The following is a 16,591-nucleotide window of genomic DNA, read 5'->3' on the forward strand; positions in this document are numbered from 1 at the left end:
TGGGAATTTATCCACCCTAATATGCCTCAAAACAACAAACACCTCATCCTCTGTAATCTGGATAGGGTCCATGACCTCACTGCTACTTTGCCTTACTTCCATAAACTCTGTGTCCACCTCCCAAGTAAATACCATTGCAAATAAAAATCAATTTAAGATCTTCCTCTAGCTACGTGCGTAGATGATCTTCCAGAGGACCAATTTTGTCCCTCAGAGTGATCTTCGAGAAGGTTAGCATAACATCGTGGGCTGAAGGGCCTGTACTGTGCTGTAGTGTTCTATGTGCTAGATTAGTGCTTCAATCCAAGATTAAGGGTTATAATAAAGGGAACTTCTTTGGTAGCAAGGTCATGATGTATCTCTACTGTACAAACCCACTCCATCACTAAACTCTACACAATATCCAGCTACAGTGCTGGCTGGGAATCCCTGGTCTTACCCTGGGCAATTGATTTCTTGGGATCTGGCACAGGATACAAATCCTAATTGATTTAAATGCATATTTTGGGGCAAAACTTTGGGTGGCAGGGTTACCTCAGTTTGGATCTCCCAACACCTAGGATTCATATACCACCTGCCTCCTCCCCCTCCCTCCACCCTTTTATTCTGGCTTTTCTCTCCTGTCCTGATGAAGGGTCTCTGTCAGAAACATTGGCCGTTCGCTTCCTTCCATAGGTGTTGCCTGACTTGCTAAATTCCTGCAGCTCTTTTTGTGCGTTGCTCCAGATTTCCAGTAGCTGCAGTCTCTTGTCTTTGTGTTCAGCCTTTCAAACTGAAAAAGCAGTCATTTTTCAAATAGCTGGGCAGCGCCAAAGAGCGAGTTGTTTGTACGGGTGAGATAAACCTTGGTTAAAGATGGAATCTCTTACATTCCTTGAATCATGTTTAATTGTTTTGTAGTTTCTTTATTTTCAAATTATCTCTCCCATTTTAAGTATATACATTTTAAGACTTTTAAAATATCTAAATGTCAGACAATATTAAAAATTGACGACAATCAATTACAGATATGCCCCTGGCGAAATCCCGCCCCTGAATTTACCGTCAACCAGAACTTTTTGGGTGCTTTCGCGGAAATTTGGGATGGTGAGGGCAGGTGAGGTCGGTTCTCCGCTTGTGGATGGGGTATTGGTTTTAAGTGAGGTAAATCGAGTCTAATGGGTTATATGCTCGGAGTATAAATTTGAAATTGCAAATATAAGATTAATTTCAATTTAACCCCACTTGTTCAGGTAAATACTCACATGTTTAGTGCTAATGATTTAATGAGGAACGTATTCCTTCATGTGGTCGCTGTAAAGGTTTGATTGCTTAGTAAAGAAACAATGCCTCATCTATTTTATCACGTTGTCCAGTCCTGCTTGGAAGGTTTTGCTTACAGTGGGTGTCCCCGCGACTCCCTGTAGCTGCTCGTCAAGGTGGAAAGCGTGGCCCTAAAAAATTCCCAGCGCCAGATACAGAGCATGTGGGGTTGAGAATTAACTTGGTATTAAATCAGGGCAAGGGAACTGTTAACCTCCACATCAGTCTGCAGTTCGGCAATAAATTAAAAGAAGTTCCGGGATCTGAATAAAGCATTACTTGGCTGGCAGGAAGTGAAAATCTCTGCATTGAGGGGGATTGTTCGAAATCTCACCCTTCGCCTTGCATTTTATCTTGAACTTTGGTGACGACTGTAGTGCTGGTGGTAGGTCAGAATGCAACTCTGACTGGAAACGGGACTGTATTGCCTCTATTCCCCCCCCCCCCCCCCAAATTCAGCCGAAGGAATGTTTTAACTGAACGTCGCGGGATTTTTTCCTCTTTCTCAACCTTCCAAAGGTGAGTTTACCTGTTGAGTGCGCAAAAGCAGTAACCTTCAGCCGAAGACAGACAACATCGTCTCTCTCGCTATAAAATGAGTGACGGACGCGAAGGATAGGGACGGCTGCCGGACAAGTACGAGACTCTTAACGGCCAGAGATGATCTCCCCCCCCCCCCCCCCCCACCCTTTGTAGCACCTCCGCCACCCGCGAGGTTTTGTTATGGTTTTATTGCAACTTTGTAGGAAGGATTTGATCTCACTTTCCTATTGTGGACTAAATACCATTTCTGCCTTGGAATCGTCCTCAATATTATCTTTATTTTTTCCCATCTATCTGTTTTTTCTCTCGCGTTTATTTTCTTGTTCTATCGCCGTCTCGCTTTCATCGACCCTTCCTCGCAAATCGTTATCAGCGAACGCCCTTCATGTGTTTGCCTGTTCAATAGAGCCATTGTTTTTCCCCGCCTTTTAATACTCTGTAATATTTTAGGAGCGGAGTATTTTTGTGGGCTGAGTGTTGTTTTGTCCCCCACATGTAATCACTTGTTCAGAAGCTAGCATTATTGCTTGGCAGGTGGTATCAAAGTTCAGTTTACATTGCCGGGTTTCCTTCAAGTTGATCACTAGGAATGTGGGACAGCCAAATTCTCTCATTGTGGACGGCTCTGTTTGCATTTTTTGGACAGCAGACTTCTGTAAATTCGTATCTAATTCTAGTCTTCTGCCTTATTGAGTTATCAAGGAATGGTGACCTAATTTTATGTTGTTACTTTTCTGCCTCTCTCCCTTTTCTCTCCCTTCCCTGAACTACACAACCCCTATCACCACATTTCTTTCCCCTCCACCTCCCTCCCATTAGTGTGTGCTCTACCTTAGTCTCCTATCAAATTCCATCATCACCCCTTTATCAGGTAAACCTAAAATGCCTCCCCACTTACCTGGATCTACCTACTCCCTGCCATCTCCAGCTCTAACCCTTCCCTGTTTCCCTTGTTTCAGTCCAGATGAGTCTTGATTTGAAATTTTCCACTGTAGATTATGCATGTCCCGCTGAGTTCTTCCAGCGTTTGGTGTTGCACTGGATTCCAGCATTTGCAGTGTCTTATCTCCAGACTTGTTTTTTGTGTTCTACCCTTCAAGCGTTATGAACAGATCGTTTTTCGAAGAGTTGAAGTGAATCAGAGTGAGGTGTTTTACACAAGTGACACAAGCCTGGGTTTAAAGAGGGAATCAAAGTAGAGTTGAAAGCATAAAATGCTGGAAGCACTTCATTCACAGATCGGGCTGCTTCTGTGGAAAGGGAATCAAGTCAGAGAATGGGTCTTGGAGCTGAAATGCTACCTCTCTTTCAACAGATGCTGTCTGACATGTTGAGTGTCTTTAGCATTTTTTTTTACATAGAAACATAGGAAACCTGCAGCACAATACAGGTCTTTCAGCCCACAAATTTGTGCCAAACATGTCTCTACCTTAGAAATTACTAGGCTTACCCATAGCCCTCTACTAAGCTCTGTGTACCTATCTAAATGTCTCTTAAAAGATCCTATTGCATCCACCTCCACCACCGTTGCTGGCAGCCCATTCCACGTACTCGCCACTCTCTGAGTAAAAAAACTTACCCTTGACATCTCCTCTGTACCTACTCCCCAACACCTTAAACCTGTGTCCTCTTGTAGCAACCATTTCAGCCCTGGGAAAAAGCCTCTGACTATCCACATGATCAATGCCTCTCATCTTATACATCTCTATCAGGTCACCTCTCATCCTCTGTCACTCCAAGGAGACAAGGTCGAGTTCACTCAACCTATTCTCATAAGACATGCTCCCCAATCCAGGCAACGTCCTTGTAAATCTCCTCTGCACCCTTTCTATGGTTTCCACATCCTTCCTGTAGTGAGGTGATCAGAACTGAGCTCAGTACTCCAAGTGGAGTAATTTTTTGTGTTTTAATTTCAGATTTCCATTTTAAGCAGAGTATTTGAAGGAGAAATATGGAACTCTTTTAAACCCCTCACCTCACTTCACCCCCATGATGGTGGCTGATAATATTGATGTCAGTGGTGGGAGCTTGTTGAAAGGATCTGAACTTGAGGTTCTGAAACTTTGCAGACTTTGAAATGCTGGAAATGGGTGCGATGTGGCAAGGCAACATCTTGAAAGAAGTTAAGCATAATAAGGATGCAGCTTTTAAAGTTGAAGTACATAGGGCTTAGGAGTCGCTTCTTGTCGGTGAGCATTGTTGCATTTTGCTGCCTAGATGTGCACAAGTAGTATGCTTTTGAAAAGTATGTATTGTTCAGTTCATGGCCAGATGTTTGCGAAGTAAAAACATTTCAGGATGTGTATTGTATACATTTCTCTGGCATTAAATTTGACCTTTGAACCTTTGAGTACCTCGGGGGGGGGGGGGGGCAACTTTTTTAAATTCAGTGTCCAGTAATGAGTCTGTAAAATTAATCACAGATGCAAAATCAGTTGATAAACTTGCAATTTACAATGACACCAGCTCTCCATTCAGGCCATAAGACCATAAAACATTAGAGCAGAATTAGGACATTCAGCCCATTGAGCCTGCTGCACAATTTCATCATGGTTGATACATTTCCCTCTCAACCCCATTTTCCTCCTCCTTCCTGTAACCCTGCATGCCCTGACTAATCAGGAACCCATCAACCTCTGCCTTAAATACACTTAATGACCTGGCCTCCACAGCTGCCTGTGGCAATGAATTCCATAGATTCATCACACACTGACTAAAGAAATTCCTCATTTCTATTTTGAGGCTGTGCTCTCTAATCCTAGACACTTCTTCCCCCCCCCCCCCCCCCCCCAAACCATCTTCTCCACAGCCACTCTATCTAGGCCTTTAAACATTCAATAGGTTTCAATGAGATACCCCTGCGAGTAAAGGTCCAAAGCCCTCAAGCATTCCTCATATATTAACCCTTTCATTCCCGGAATCATTCTCATGAGCCTCCTGTGAACCGTCTCCACTGTCACCTCTCTTTTACCTGTAACACCACTGGCCTTTAGGGCAGCAATAAAGGTCTTCCATCCCCGGCAGTGTTCACGGCTTCCTTTACGATGTGAGCACGCCCTTTCTTAAATAAACCGCTCACAATACTCCAAGTGGGGTCTCACCAGTGCTTTAAAAAGCCTCGGCATTACACGCTTGCTTCACATCCAGGCGTGCTGCTGCGGATCCTAGCTCCTGTCCATCTACTCGTATAATCTTTCAGAGGTATCTCAAGATGACCTAATAAGGGCAAATTATTCAGGCAAGGTTATGGAGTGGGAGTTATACTGACTTGAAATGACTGCTATGAAAGATCTATGATCACAGCAGCACACGGATTACAAAGCATCACATAACTTGCGCCATTCATCAATGTGTCCAACATACTAGTCACAGGTAAACCTGAGGTTGGTTACCTCAAGAATGAAGAGGAAACTGGGTGATCCTAATTGATCACTCAGATTTTGCATCCAAAATCATTAAATGTGATCTGTTATGAGCATAAACCCCTCTCAAATCTGAAGGACTGTGTAACAAAGTCATGTAAAGACTAAGGAAATTAAAATCTTTCTTATTATGGAAAGGGATGCAGTGCTATTTTATGTTAGCGCACTCCTTTTTCATGTGCACCGTTTCCTCAATTGCATATATGCCACATAAATCTTTAAACCTGGAAGAATCTGGGATTATAACCATTCAAGCCTGTGATGCCTTTAATATGTGACCAGTGACTTGAAACCATCTTCCAAATTATTATGCGCATTTTGATTCTTCAAGCAGCTTCTCTAAAAATTCAAATTAATGTCTATGCTTCCTCTGTGAGAAGTAATACGACTTTTGCCATGATTCCCCTCGCTCGTGGGCTACCTGATCCGTTCTTCTGCCACTTGGCCACCACACCCCTCCAATCATTAATTAGTACAGAGAAGTTGGCCACTCATTAATTCTTAATGAGAGAAGAGGTGGGTCATGTCAAGTGTGAAAAAGTATAGGGCTGAACACTACAGACGCTTGAATCTCAGGGAAAAGTCAAAATCAATACATTGCAGAAATCCTAGGAAAAAATGTCAACTCTTCATGCATGAACTCTTAGATTGAAATCAAGAGATTATGGGTTTTTTGCACTTATTGTACCTTTCTTTTTAAAATCACTTTTTGGGATTGGACATAGTATGTCGGGCTGGCACTTAACTGCTTTCCATAATTACTCTTGTGTGAGCTACTTCTTGAATCACTGTAGTTCTTCTGGAGAAGGTACTCGCATATTGCTGTTGGAAGGTATTTCCAGGGTTTGGAGCTAGTGATGATGGAGGAGTAAAGATGAATTTTCAAGTTATGGCAGTGAGCAATTGGAGTGCCTGTGAACCCGCTGTGGTAGTCCTTGACGATAGGGGCTCTTGGTTCGGGACATGTAGAGGAGTAGCCTAGGTCAGTAAATGCAATGTATTTTGTAACTGGTATATGCTGCAGCCAGAGTGCATTTATGGTAGAGAGAATGACTGTTTGATGTGCTTGATGGGGTAACAATCAAGTGGGCTTCTTTATCCTGGTTGGTGTTGAGCACCCTGAGAGTTGGTGTTGCAATGATCCAGACAATTGGAGAGTATTCCATCACACTCCTATTTGATGCTTCATCGAAGTGGAATGGTTGCTGGGACGCGACTCTCTCACCTCAGCATAGAGGTAAACATTAAAGTTTAAAAGATTAGCTTTATTTGTCACGTGTTCATTGAAACAACTGCATTGTTTGTGACAATGACCAACACTGTTCGAGGATGTGCTGGGGCAGCCTGCAAGTGGTGCCAACATAGCATGCCCACAACTCGTAACCCTAGCTTGTAGATCTTAGAATGTGGAAGGAAAATTTAGCACCTGGAGGAAACCCCTGTAGTCATGGGAAGAACATACAAACTCCTTAATAACAGCTGCGGAACTGAGCCAGATGGTTGGCACTCTGAACCGTTACGTTAATTGCTAAGGTACTGTGCCACCTCCGAGTGGTTCCATATAAGTAATCATTAAAGAAAGGCCTAATAGTGCAGGATGGTGAGGTGGGAGTGAACAGAAAGTGATTTCATCGTATTTGATTAGATGTTTATTGGTCGAAGGGTCAGATGCTGATTAAAAAGATTCTCTCCCCCCCCCCCCCACAGAAACTGTTAATTTGGCATAGAATGATCATAATGAATTATTCTATGTGCATGAGCACAGGGATTGAGAGAATGGCTGTTTAATAGAGCATCAAAGTGCAGGTCAGCCCTATCAATCTTTCAATTAATGTTCTCACACACACAGGAAACACAGTTACTGTAGGTGTAGGGTATAATAAATTATGATTAGAATAGGGTTTGGGATTCCAGAGACAGCAGTACTATTGTTACCTTCAAATTCAGCTTTGGTGACAAACTGAATTTGGGGTTAGCAGATCTGGCACTATGATAAAGTCTGGAGTTCTGCTTCATTACCGGTTACTGCATATGAAAGTCAAGACGTCTGTCTATAACAAAGATGTTGAGTTGCAAAAAAAAATCTTTTTGATAAGTGAATTTACTTTAACTTTAAAAATAATTAAAAAGTAGTGAAATAATGTAAATTAAGATAAAGATTCTAAAGTAAGTTATGATTAAAGATGGTGGCGTGACACAGCACGCAGCGGCCACTCCAGGAATGAATATCTGTTATCTGTAAGTAGGGGCCGTGTACAATCCTGATTTGATGGAGACGGACATGTGAAGCACGGAGGAACATCTGGTGGAACTTTTGAAATGCCTGTTTTGCTGTCGCTGCTACTGTGCGATCGGAGAAATCTCCGGGAGGAAGGCCCCGAATCCTCAGCTTTGCCTGTTGCTTGGCGGCTGGTGCTGGGGTCAAAGCGCTCGGCAGAGATGGTGCTCGGTGCTGGAGGGCTGGTCGGAGGCTCGAAGTTTTCAGACGGACTCGGAGTTGGCTGTGGTCGGAGCTCCCAAAGTGCTGTATCAGCAGGCTGCAGCGCTGGAGGTTCATGGCAGGAAGAGTTTTTCTTCCTTCTACAGTCTGCGTGAGATGATGGGCTGTCAGAACTTTGAGACTTTCTTTTAAACCGTGCATGGACTGCTCTTTATCAGATTACGGTATTGCTTTGCACTGTTGAAACTATGTGTTATAATTATGTGGTCTTTGTCAGTTAGTCTTTTATCAATTATGATATTGTCTGCACTGTTGAAACTATATGTTAATATAACTATGTGTGACTATGTGGTTTTGTGTAGGTCTTGTAGCTTTAGGTTTGTCTGATGGGTTTGTAGTTCCTTTCTGGGGAATGTGCTAAGACGGTAGCGTGATATCGATATGCAGCAGCCTCTCTGGACTCTGGATTGGGGATTACCAAACGTTATGTGGTTTTTCTTGTGTGGTCTGTTTTGTGCTTTTTCGTGATATCATTCCGGAGAATGTTGTCTCATTTTTTTAACTGCATTGTATTTGTGGTTTATAAATGACAATAATCTGAATTACCTCTTAAAATAAAATGGTTATAATGAAAACTTTGAACAAGACAGTGCAAACTACTTTCAAGTATTAAGCTATGTGAAAACTCACAGTTTGAATGTTTTGCATTATTTTTCATTGCTAGAGCTGCAACAGGGTCCTGGCAAGATGACATCATCTAATGATTATGGAACCACTTCATGGGAGCTTAATGTTCAGGTGGATCAGCCAAGTGATGATTTACCATTGGAGTTTCAGCTGAGAGTAACAGGAGACTTTCATGTTGGAGGGGTAATGCTTAAATTAGTGGAACAAATCTGTAAGTGAATTTTTCTTTTATATATTCGTCTCTCTTGCAGGTTGGTAAAATTACACAATCAAAAATTCACCTTTTAATTTTCAATGCATTATATGAATTTTGTTCTGAGAGTTTCTTAGTATAATAACTTGTTGAAATAGTCATTTAATTAGTAAGTTTCAGTGACAGGTCGATGCTTGGGGATAGGCACCATCAACTCCCCAATCTCCCCATGCCAGTTAAAAAAAGATATTAAAAATTCAGCTATACAGTTCCTATAACTTTTCATTCCTTTCATTAGATCATTGTGGAAGGGGTAAAAACCAAACTCTTGATATTGCCAAACTTCTGATGAAGGATGAAACACTATCATTAGCATCTTTGAAATCCTTACAAAGCACCTCTCCACCTTTGTAACATCTATACCAAATACTCCAGCAATCCATCCTCATAGATTATTTCAAATGGGCCAGCAACTAGACTAGGACTTCAAAAAAAAAAATTGAGTTAAAAAGAAGAATGAGAGGACGTAGAGGGATATAGAACTAATGCAGTCAAGTGGGATTAGTATAGGTTGGCATAATGGATAGCATTGACCTGAAGGGCCAAAAGGCCTTTTCTGTGCTGTACAAATCCGTAATTCTGGGTCCAGAGACCCTCAGTAAGGATAGTGCGGTTCAGGTCACTTTGTTGCAAAGAATCATGGTCTTGTAGACTACATTTACATGTGTGAATACTTGTAAAATAGGGTTGGTTTTTAGCCCTTTAGCGTACAGTTTGCTACATTCCTGATATTCCGTTTTAGACTAACACTAAAGTACAGATGCACAAACAGAAATCCAATAAATAAATTCATACTGATGGCAGTAAGGTGACATAAGCCCTGCTGAATTTCAAGAATGCAGCACACGGTGACCTGCTTAAGGGAAACTAGGGACTGACAAAATTTGGACCTTAATCAAGGTCATATTTACAAAGAGTGCACATTGTGTTGCCCTTTACAAACTTGTTGTGAGCAATCAATAATAAGGAAACAAAACTCTAAAAACTCAAGTAACTATCTAATGACAGTTAGATTATAAGAGGTATCTGAAGAATTGTCAGTGACTGACGGTGAAATATTTTCTTATTAATCATTCATGTAGAGTGAAAAACTAGTATCTACTTAAGGATGCAGGTCTTACAGTGTTCTTTGATCAGAATGTTGGCAGCAGGACAGGACTAACCTAGAATGATTTCAACACACCCTTCATCCTTACCTCTGCCACAAAATGATAACAGCTTCAGAAAAAGGTAACTTCTCCAGCCTGGTTATAACATGCCTGTTGACCTTGGAGAGGACCATTTCATCCACCAGGTTAAGTTTTTTGCAAGTATCTTCGAAATGATTGTCACTGGCTGTCAACCAGTCTGGCCAGTCTGGTGGAGGAAAGGTCAGAGATGTTGAAGTGGAGCCTGGAGGATGTGGAGAGAAGTAACTTCAATAAGGGTTAATGTGGTGTATCCGAAAACAGTTCTCTATCAATCTGTTTTTGGTTCTGGTGAAGTAAGTGAAGGGTGGTGGGGTGGAGATGTGTCTCTACCAAAGGAGGTGTAACGTGCTCCTTCCCTCCACCAGCCTGCAGGTCATTCTTGTACAGGGTGTAGCACTTGCTTAGCCCCCCAGTCACGGTCATGTGAAGCCATGGGAGCAGGTGAACAACGGTTGTATAAGCAGATGGTGCATATCACAAGTCCTAGTTATACGCCCACTGAAGCCAGGCAGACAATCTCTGAAAAGTATTGATAGTGGCTAGGATCACCCGTTTTGTAAAGACACTGCCCAGAAGGGCACTTCTGCAGGAAAATTTGCCAAGAACACTCCAGGTCACGGACAGAGCATGATCACCCACATCAAACAAAATGGCACATAACAAACAAAATATATGAGCAGAGGCTCATTTTGGAGGTCAGTCAAAGGTAGATTGATAAAGAACCCCATATTTGACACCCTGACACCCCATTTTTGTTTTCAATATATTTAAGGAGAAATGATTGTTGCTCTTCAGAGTAAGATAGACAAAATGCACATGGAATTATCTTAGAAAAACCCAGCGAAGGAGAATAAGTTGTCTTCAAGGCAGCTCTAATGACAGGGTTCATGTTATACTAGAAAATTAAACAAGTAGAACCATCTTGCTGTGAAGTACAAGGGTTATAGTCTAAAGCTAAGAAACATGTTCAATTTAATGTGTAATCATCATTTTTTTCCAAAGGGTCTTGTTATTTTTGATTCAAATAATATTGTTCAATTGCTTCAGTGTGATGGTCTCTCTGATGGGCTGAAGGGTATTTTCACAGACTTCAGTACAGGACCATTAGATCAGTGAGAGAGATTGAATATCAGAATATTGGGCATTTGAATTCAATGCCCTTGGATACAGTAAACGTTTCTTTTTAAAGCCCAAGTTTAATGCTTGCTTTTATTCTAAACTATCAAGCTTGTATGCAGAATTGGAAAATTGGGTTTTTGTAGGGACAGGAATAGGCAGTATGCTACATATATCTGCTATATGAGATAACAGTTAATCTCAAATTTAATGCCATAATCTGTTTTTAGCCCCATATTCTTGATTGCCAGATCTTAAATTCAGAACACAAATTTAACTGTTAGCTTTCAGTAGGGAAGAATTTCACACTTAAAATAAAAAAACAGGTGCCTTCCATCTTTTGTACTCTAGAGCTGTTTGAGTTTAGCCATCATGATGAGGAGAATTGGCATTTTTTTGTCTATTCATGGGATAAATAAGTCTTTGCACAGATGTCATTTATTGCCCATTCCCAGCCTTTTCATGAACATTAAGTGTCAACTACTTGACCTGGAGCAACAAGCCAAACCAGAGAAGGTAGGCAGATTTTCTTCCAACTGTATCTGAGATCATGGTTCCAATAAGTTCCTGGGACATCAGAATGCTAATGTTCAATCTGCATATTACAGAATTACAATTGATGTAATGCAGCTTCAAGTGAACCAAATACCATATACTAATAATAACTTTTCAACTGGACCTCCTATTAATAGATTAAAAGAGCATCTTCTGTGTTGTAATTTTAGCATCTTGTAATATCAACAATTATTTATTATTGCTAGTTTAGTGTTTAACACATTTGAACTTTGATATTATACAGCCTAAGCACTGATTCTATGCAGTAATTGGTGACCCTGAGCTTTCCAGTGTTTTGTCCCTTTTATTCTTTGTTCCATTTTCACTCATTCTTTACTCTATTGATGCAACATATGCTCGTGAAACAGTGCCTCATCTTCATCTAGGCATGTTGCAGCCCTCAGGTCATAACAATAAATTTAATAATATTGCTCTCGCTCACCCTCTCTCACTCTAAAAAGGGCTCATAGTATCATATAATTAGCATTCACAAGAAAAACATAAATTATGTACAATTTTTGCAAGAAAGAACATAATTAGGATGAAAAAAAGCAAAGTCCATTCTAATGCAAAGTGATCATAGTGTTGCTAAACTGTAGTGATTAGGATTGTGCCGATTATTTCAAGAATTGAATGGTTGAAGGGAGGTAGCTGTTCTTGAACCTGGTGGTTTGACACTTCAGGCATCTGAGAAGAAGATCACATCTCCTGGATGTTGAGGAGTTTTGCCAATTTCTATCATTCAAGTTGCTGTACCAGTCCATGATGCATGCAATCAGGATACTTTCAACAGTGCATTTGTATAAGTTTGGAAGAGGGTTTGTAACAAGATGAACCTCCTGTGGATAGGTCTCTATCAGTTTTGCACATCTGGACACTGCAATTTTTCCCCATTTTTCTTTGTAAAACTGCAGATTGTCAGATTGCATGGGGATCATGAATGAACAGCCCTTTTCAAGTCCAACCACAAATTCTCAATTGGATTGAGGTCTGGACCCTGACTTGGCCACTACAGGACATCAACTTTGCTGTTTTAAAGCCATTCCTGTAGTTTTGACTTTATGCATGCGGTCCATATCTTGCTGGATAACAAATCTTCTCCCAAGCTGCAGTTCTCTTACAGACTGCATCAGGTTTTCCTCTAGGATTTCCCAGTATTTTGCCTGTACATTTCCCTGAAATGGTGTTTAGTCTGATGGTCAAAAAGCTCAATTTTGGTTTTTATCAGACCATAGAACCTTCTTCCAGCTAACTTCAGAGTCTCCCACATGCCTTCTGTCAAACTCTAGCTAAGATGTCATGAGTTTTTTTCCAACAGCAGCTTTCTCTTTGCCATGCGCCCATAAAGCTGTGACTGGGGAAGCACCTGGACAACAGTTATTGTACGTACAGTCTCTCCCATCTCAGCCACTGAAGCTTGTAACTCCCCCAGAGTTGTCACAGATCTCTTGGTGGCCTCCCTCACTAGTCCCCTTCTTGCATGGTCACTCAGTTTTTGAGGAAGGCCTGCTCTAGGCAGATCTACAGCTGTGCCATAATCTTTCCATTTCTTGATGATTGACTTAACTGTACTCCAAGGGATATTCAGTGACTTGGAAATTTTCTTTTATTCATTTCTTGACTTGTGCTTTCCAATAACCTTTTCACGGAGTTGCTTGGAGTGACTCCGGTGTAGTTTTTGCCAAGATACTGACTCCCCAGCAGTTGGACCTTCCACATATGGCTGTATTTTTACTACTATTAGTTGAAACACCTTGACTGCACACAGGTCTCCAAAACCAGATCTCTATTTAACTAATTCTGTGTCTTCTGAAAGCAATTGGCTGCACCAGTGATGATTTGGTTTGTCATGTTAACAGGGGTGAATACTGATGCCATCAATTATTTTTTGTTTTATAAATTTGTAAATAATTTAGATCACTTAGTAGGGGACTTTGACACGTAGAGTCCTTGTTTATTGATCAGTGTGGGAGTAAAAAAGGCAAATTAAATCCACTGTGATTGAATGTGTAAACAATAAAACATGAAAACTTCCAGGGGGGTGGGGGTGAATACTTTCTAAAGGCACTTTATGAGTTCCTGTTGCCCAGATGGTCCAGAGCAGAGTGGAGAGCCGGAGAAATCACATTCACTGCTGACCTGTTGTGGTGATATGCAGATTGGATGAATTCAGATCATTGTGAGATTGGAGTTGATTCACACCATAACCAACCTCTTAGAGCATTTCATTACAGTTGATGTAAGCACTACTGGATGGTAGTCACTTAGGCAGGTCACCATTCTCTTCTTGGGCACCAGTAAAATGGATGCCATTTTGAAGCACGTGGGAGTAAGAGGTTGAATATATCCATAAACTCCAGCCATTTGGTCTTTGCTGCTTGGCCAGATACATTATCTGGACCAGATGCCTTTCGTGGGTTTACTGTATTGAAGAATGCCCAGACAACAGCCTCAGAGACTGAAATTAGAGGGCCAGCTGGAGATGTGGGAGCTTGGGTGCTTTCTCTGCTAATTTAAAAATATCTTATATTGCATATAGTGGACTCTGCCCAATACATCATGAGCACGTGCCTCCCCACCATCTGTCGTACCTACAGGATGAAGGCAGCATCCATCATCAAAGATCCCTGCTGCCTGGGCCAAGCCATCCTTTTGTAGTAACTGTCAAGCAGGAAGTCCAACACCACCAAGTTCCAAGCACAACTACTTCCCTTCAGTATTTGTGTTCTTGAACCAACTAGCAAAACCCAAATCACTACAATTCAGTATGACAACTTAGACCACTTGACACTAACGTGAACTTTTTGTGTTGTTCTACTTAAGTTCTTTCTAGAAAAAATGTGTATAACTAATGCATAAACTCTTCTTGGACTTCCAGCCGGGTACAGGTGTTGGTGTTAACTGAAAAATATTGCGGTGAAGTTCCTCCCCGGCAGTGGGACAAGTAAAACGGTCTAGTGCTTTCCCAGTGTACATGACACACAAACTTCTCAGGCTTCCAGCTGGATCTAGATCTTCATTCGCTTACCTGTATGGGGAGGAAGTTCACTGCAATAGTTAATATTAACACCTGTATCCAGCTGGAACCCGAGAAGTGTTTATGCATCATATATGCTGGGAAAGCTTTAGATTCTTTGTGCATAACTTATGTTTATTCTTGTGAATGCTGCTTTTCTGAAATGTGCCTGTGATGCATCCACAAATAAGCTTTTCATTGTATCTCAGCAAAGTCCAGCTTAGTGCAGAGTGGTCATAGCATTGCTATACTGAGGCCCTCCATTGGTTGGGGTTGACCATGGACGTTGCGTCTCAGCTGTCTATGTGATACGCAAGCCAGGGCAGTACAACATGGAGAGCAAGCTGTTGCCCATGCTTCCCCTCTCCATGCTTCTGATGAGCCCAAAGGAACAGCAGAGGCGGATACAGTTTGGCACCAGCAGCATCGCAGAAGTTTCCAGTCAGCGTGGAGCTCAATGTAGGACTGCCTTAGGGACTCCAGCTCCAGATTTTTTTTTCCTCAGGGATTTCTCTCAAAGCCACAAGGCGGCAGAGGTGTGACTTCAGAGCTTTCCTTCTCCTAGATGAGCTGCCAACGATGGCTGACAAGCCCCATCTGCCTGGAGCAACTCGTTTTAAGGCACCAGTAACCCACTTTTGCCCTCTTCTGTCAGTAGAAATGGTTCCACCAGGCTTAGTAGCTAAGCCACAGGTGAAGGCCTGGAGCTAGACTTGGTGTCAGAGACTATTTGAGGTGCACGCCACTGGGAGCATTTACTAGGTAGTGGGAGCTTATTCCCTGGCGATAACAACTTTAAGGAACCAGTGATTAGGATAGTGAAAGTTGATTTGAAAACCAAAGGTTTAAAAGAAAATAAATGTTCTTTAACCTGGTGGTGTGGGTCTTCATACTTTTTTTTTGTACCTCCTGCCTAACAGCATTCATAATCAAAGGACAGAGAGAGTAATATGTGGTCAGGAGCTTGTAATGATGTGTAACTTGCGGGCATTCTTTCCTCTCACAAATTGCCAGCTGATTCTTTGGCGTAATAGCATCAGTTCTGTTATTTCTGCAACCAAGATTCTGAATTATAAAAATTATCTGGTTTTCTTCGATTTTTTTTTTTCTCTTTTACTCTTCAACCATTGCATTGAGATCCGGGGATCAGCTAGTACAAGATGCAGCTCTACTTGATGTGCCATGCTTGATTGACATTAATAGCAGGTGTAGGCCACTCCACTGAATAAGTGCAAGGTTGCTGTTGCAACACCACTCAATCAGCCAATCTGTCTCACTCCTGTAATCCTTCTCATTGCCATCTAGGATGCTGCCAACAGCAGTGTTGAATTTAGAAATGGATTTTGACCCTTGCTAGAGTTGTGAGTGTGGAGGCATGGTGGTTGTCATAGTTGCTCTATATTCATTTATTACTACTAAAATCAGATTTTTCAAAGAAACGTCTAAACCTCGGTGATTAATTGATTAGCCATTTTAAACTGCATCGGGAAGGAGTAGGCAGCCTTTGAATTCCATGTTGGCATGGAAATAATAGCAGCCAATGTGTCACTTCCAGAGGATTAATCAGATGTGGCAGAAGTGTAAGAAACTGTTTGCTGTAATTGACTTGTCAGTGCCAACTTTCTAGCATTCCACTCATCAAAGTTGAAGGTGAATTGCTATCACAAGTATTTTGTTCGTCAGGTACTAATTATATGTTTTCAATCATCCAGTTCACCAAGATTTTGAAGTGGTCTATCCAATGTAATTTGAGTTTTGCAATAATCACATAGTAGTGCATAATATATTTTTAAGATTAAATCCTCAATGCTGTTAGTAAGACTAATATAAAATTTTAAGCTCATTAGCTTCATTTTGTCACATGTACTTCAAAACATTGCAACATATATTCCGAGGAAGTGCTGGGGGCAGCCCACAAGTGCTGCCAAGCTTCTGGTGCCAACGTAGCATGTCTACAGCTTACTAACCAGTACGTCTTTGGAATGTGGGAGGAAACCAGAGCACCTTTGGAAAACCCACATGGTCATAGGGAGAATGTACAAACTCCTAAGATATTCTGTTTCTCTT

At 41.5% G+C, this 16,591-nt stretch overlaps 1 protein-coding gene across 4 annotated transcripts in view; it reads left to right on the top strand.

Annotated features, from left to right (window-relative positions):
* The window catches only part of fermt1 (FERM domain containing kindlin 1), a 76,489-nt gene that overhangs the window by 5,849 nt on the left and 54,049 nt on the right, over positions 1-16,591 (top strand). The window contains exons 1-2 of one of the 4 annotated variants that reach the window (XM_073051330.1): positions 1,589-1,821; positions 8,432-8,605. In XM_073051330.1, coding sequence (XP_072907431.1) covers positions 8,455-8,605 — 151 coding nt within the window. In that variant the 5' untranslated portion in view covers positions 1,589-1,821; positions 8,432-8,454. Of the gene's footprint in view, positions 1-1,588; positions 1,822-1,850; positions 1,939-8,431; positions 8,606-16,591 lie in introns of those variants that run through there. The other 3 variants (XM_073051331.1, XM_073051329.1, XM_073051332.1) reach the window with 3 other exon arrangements.

The sequence above is a fragment of the Hemitrygon akajei genome, chromosome 7 (genome assembly GCF_048418815.1).
Source record: "Hemitrygon akajei chromosome 7, sHemAka1.3, whole genome shotgun sequence".
NCBI classification, from domain to species: Eukaryota; Metazoa; Chordata; class Chondrichthyes; order Myliobatiformes; family Dasyatidae; genus Hemitrygon; species Hemitrygon akajei.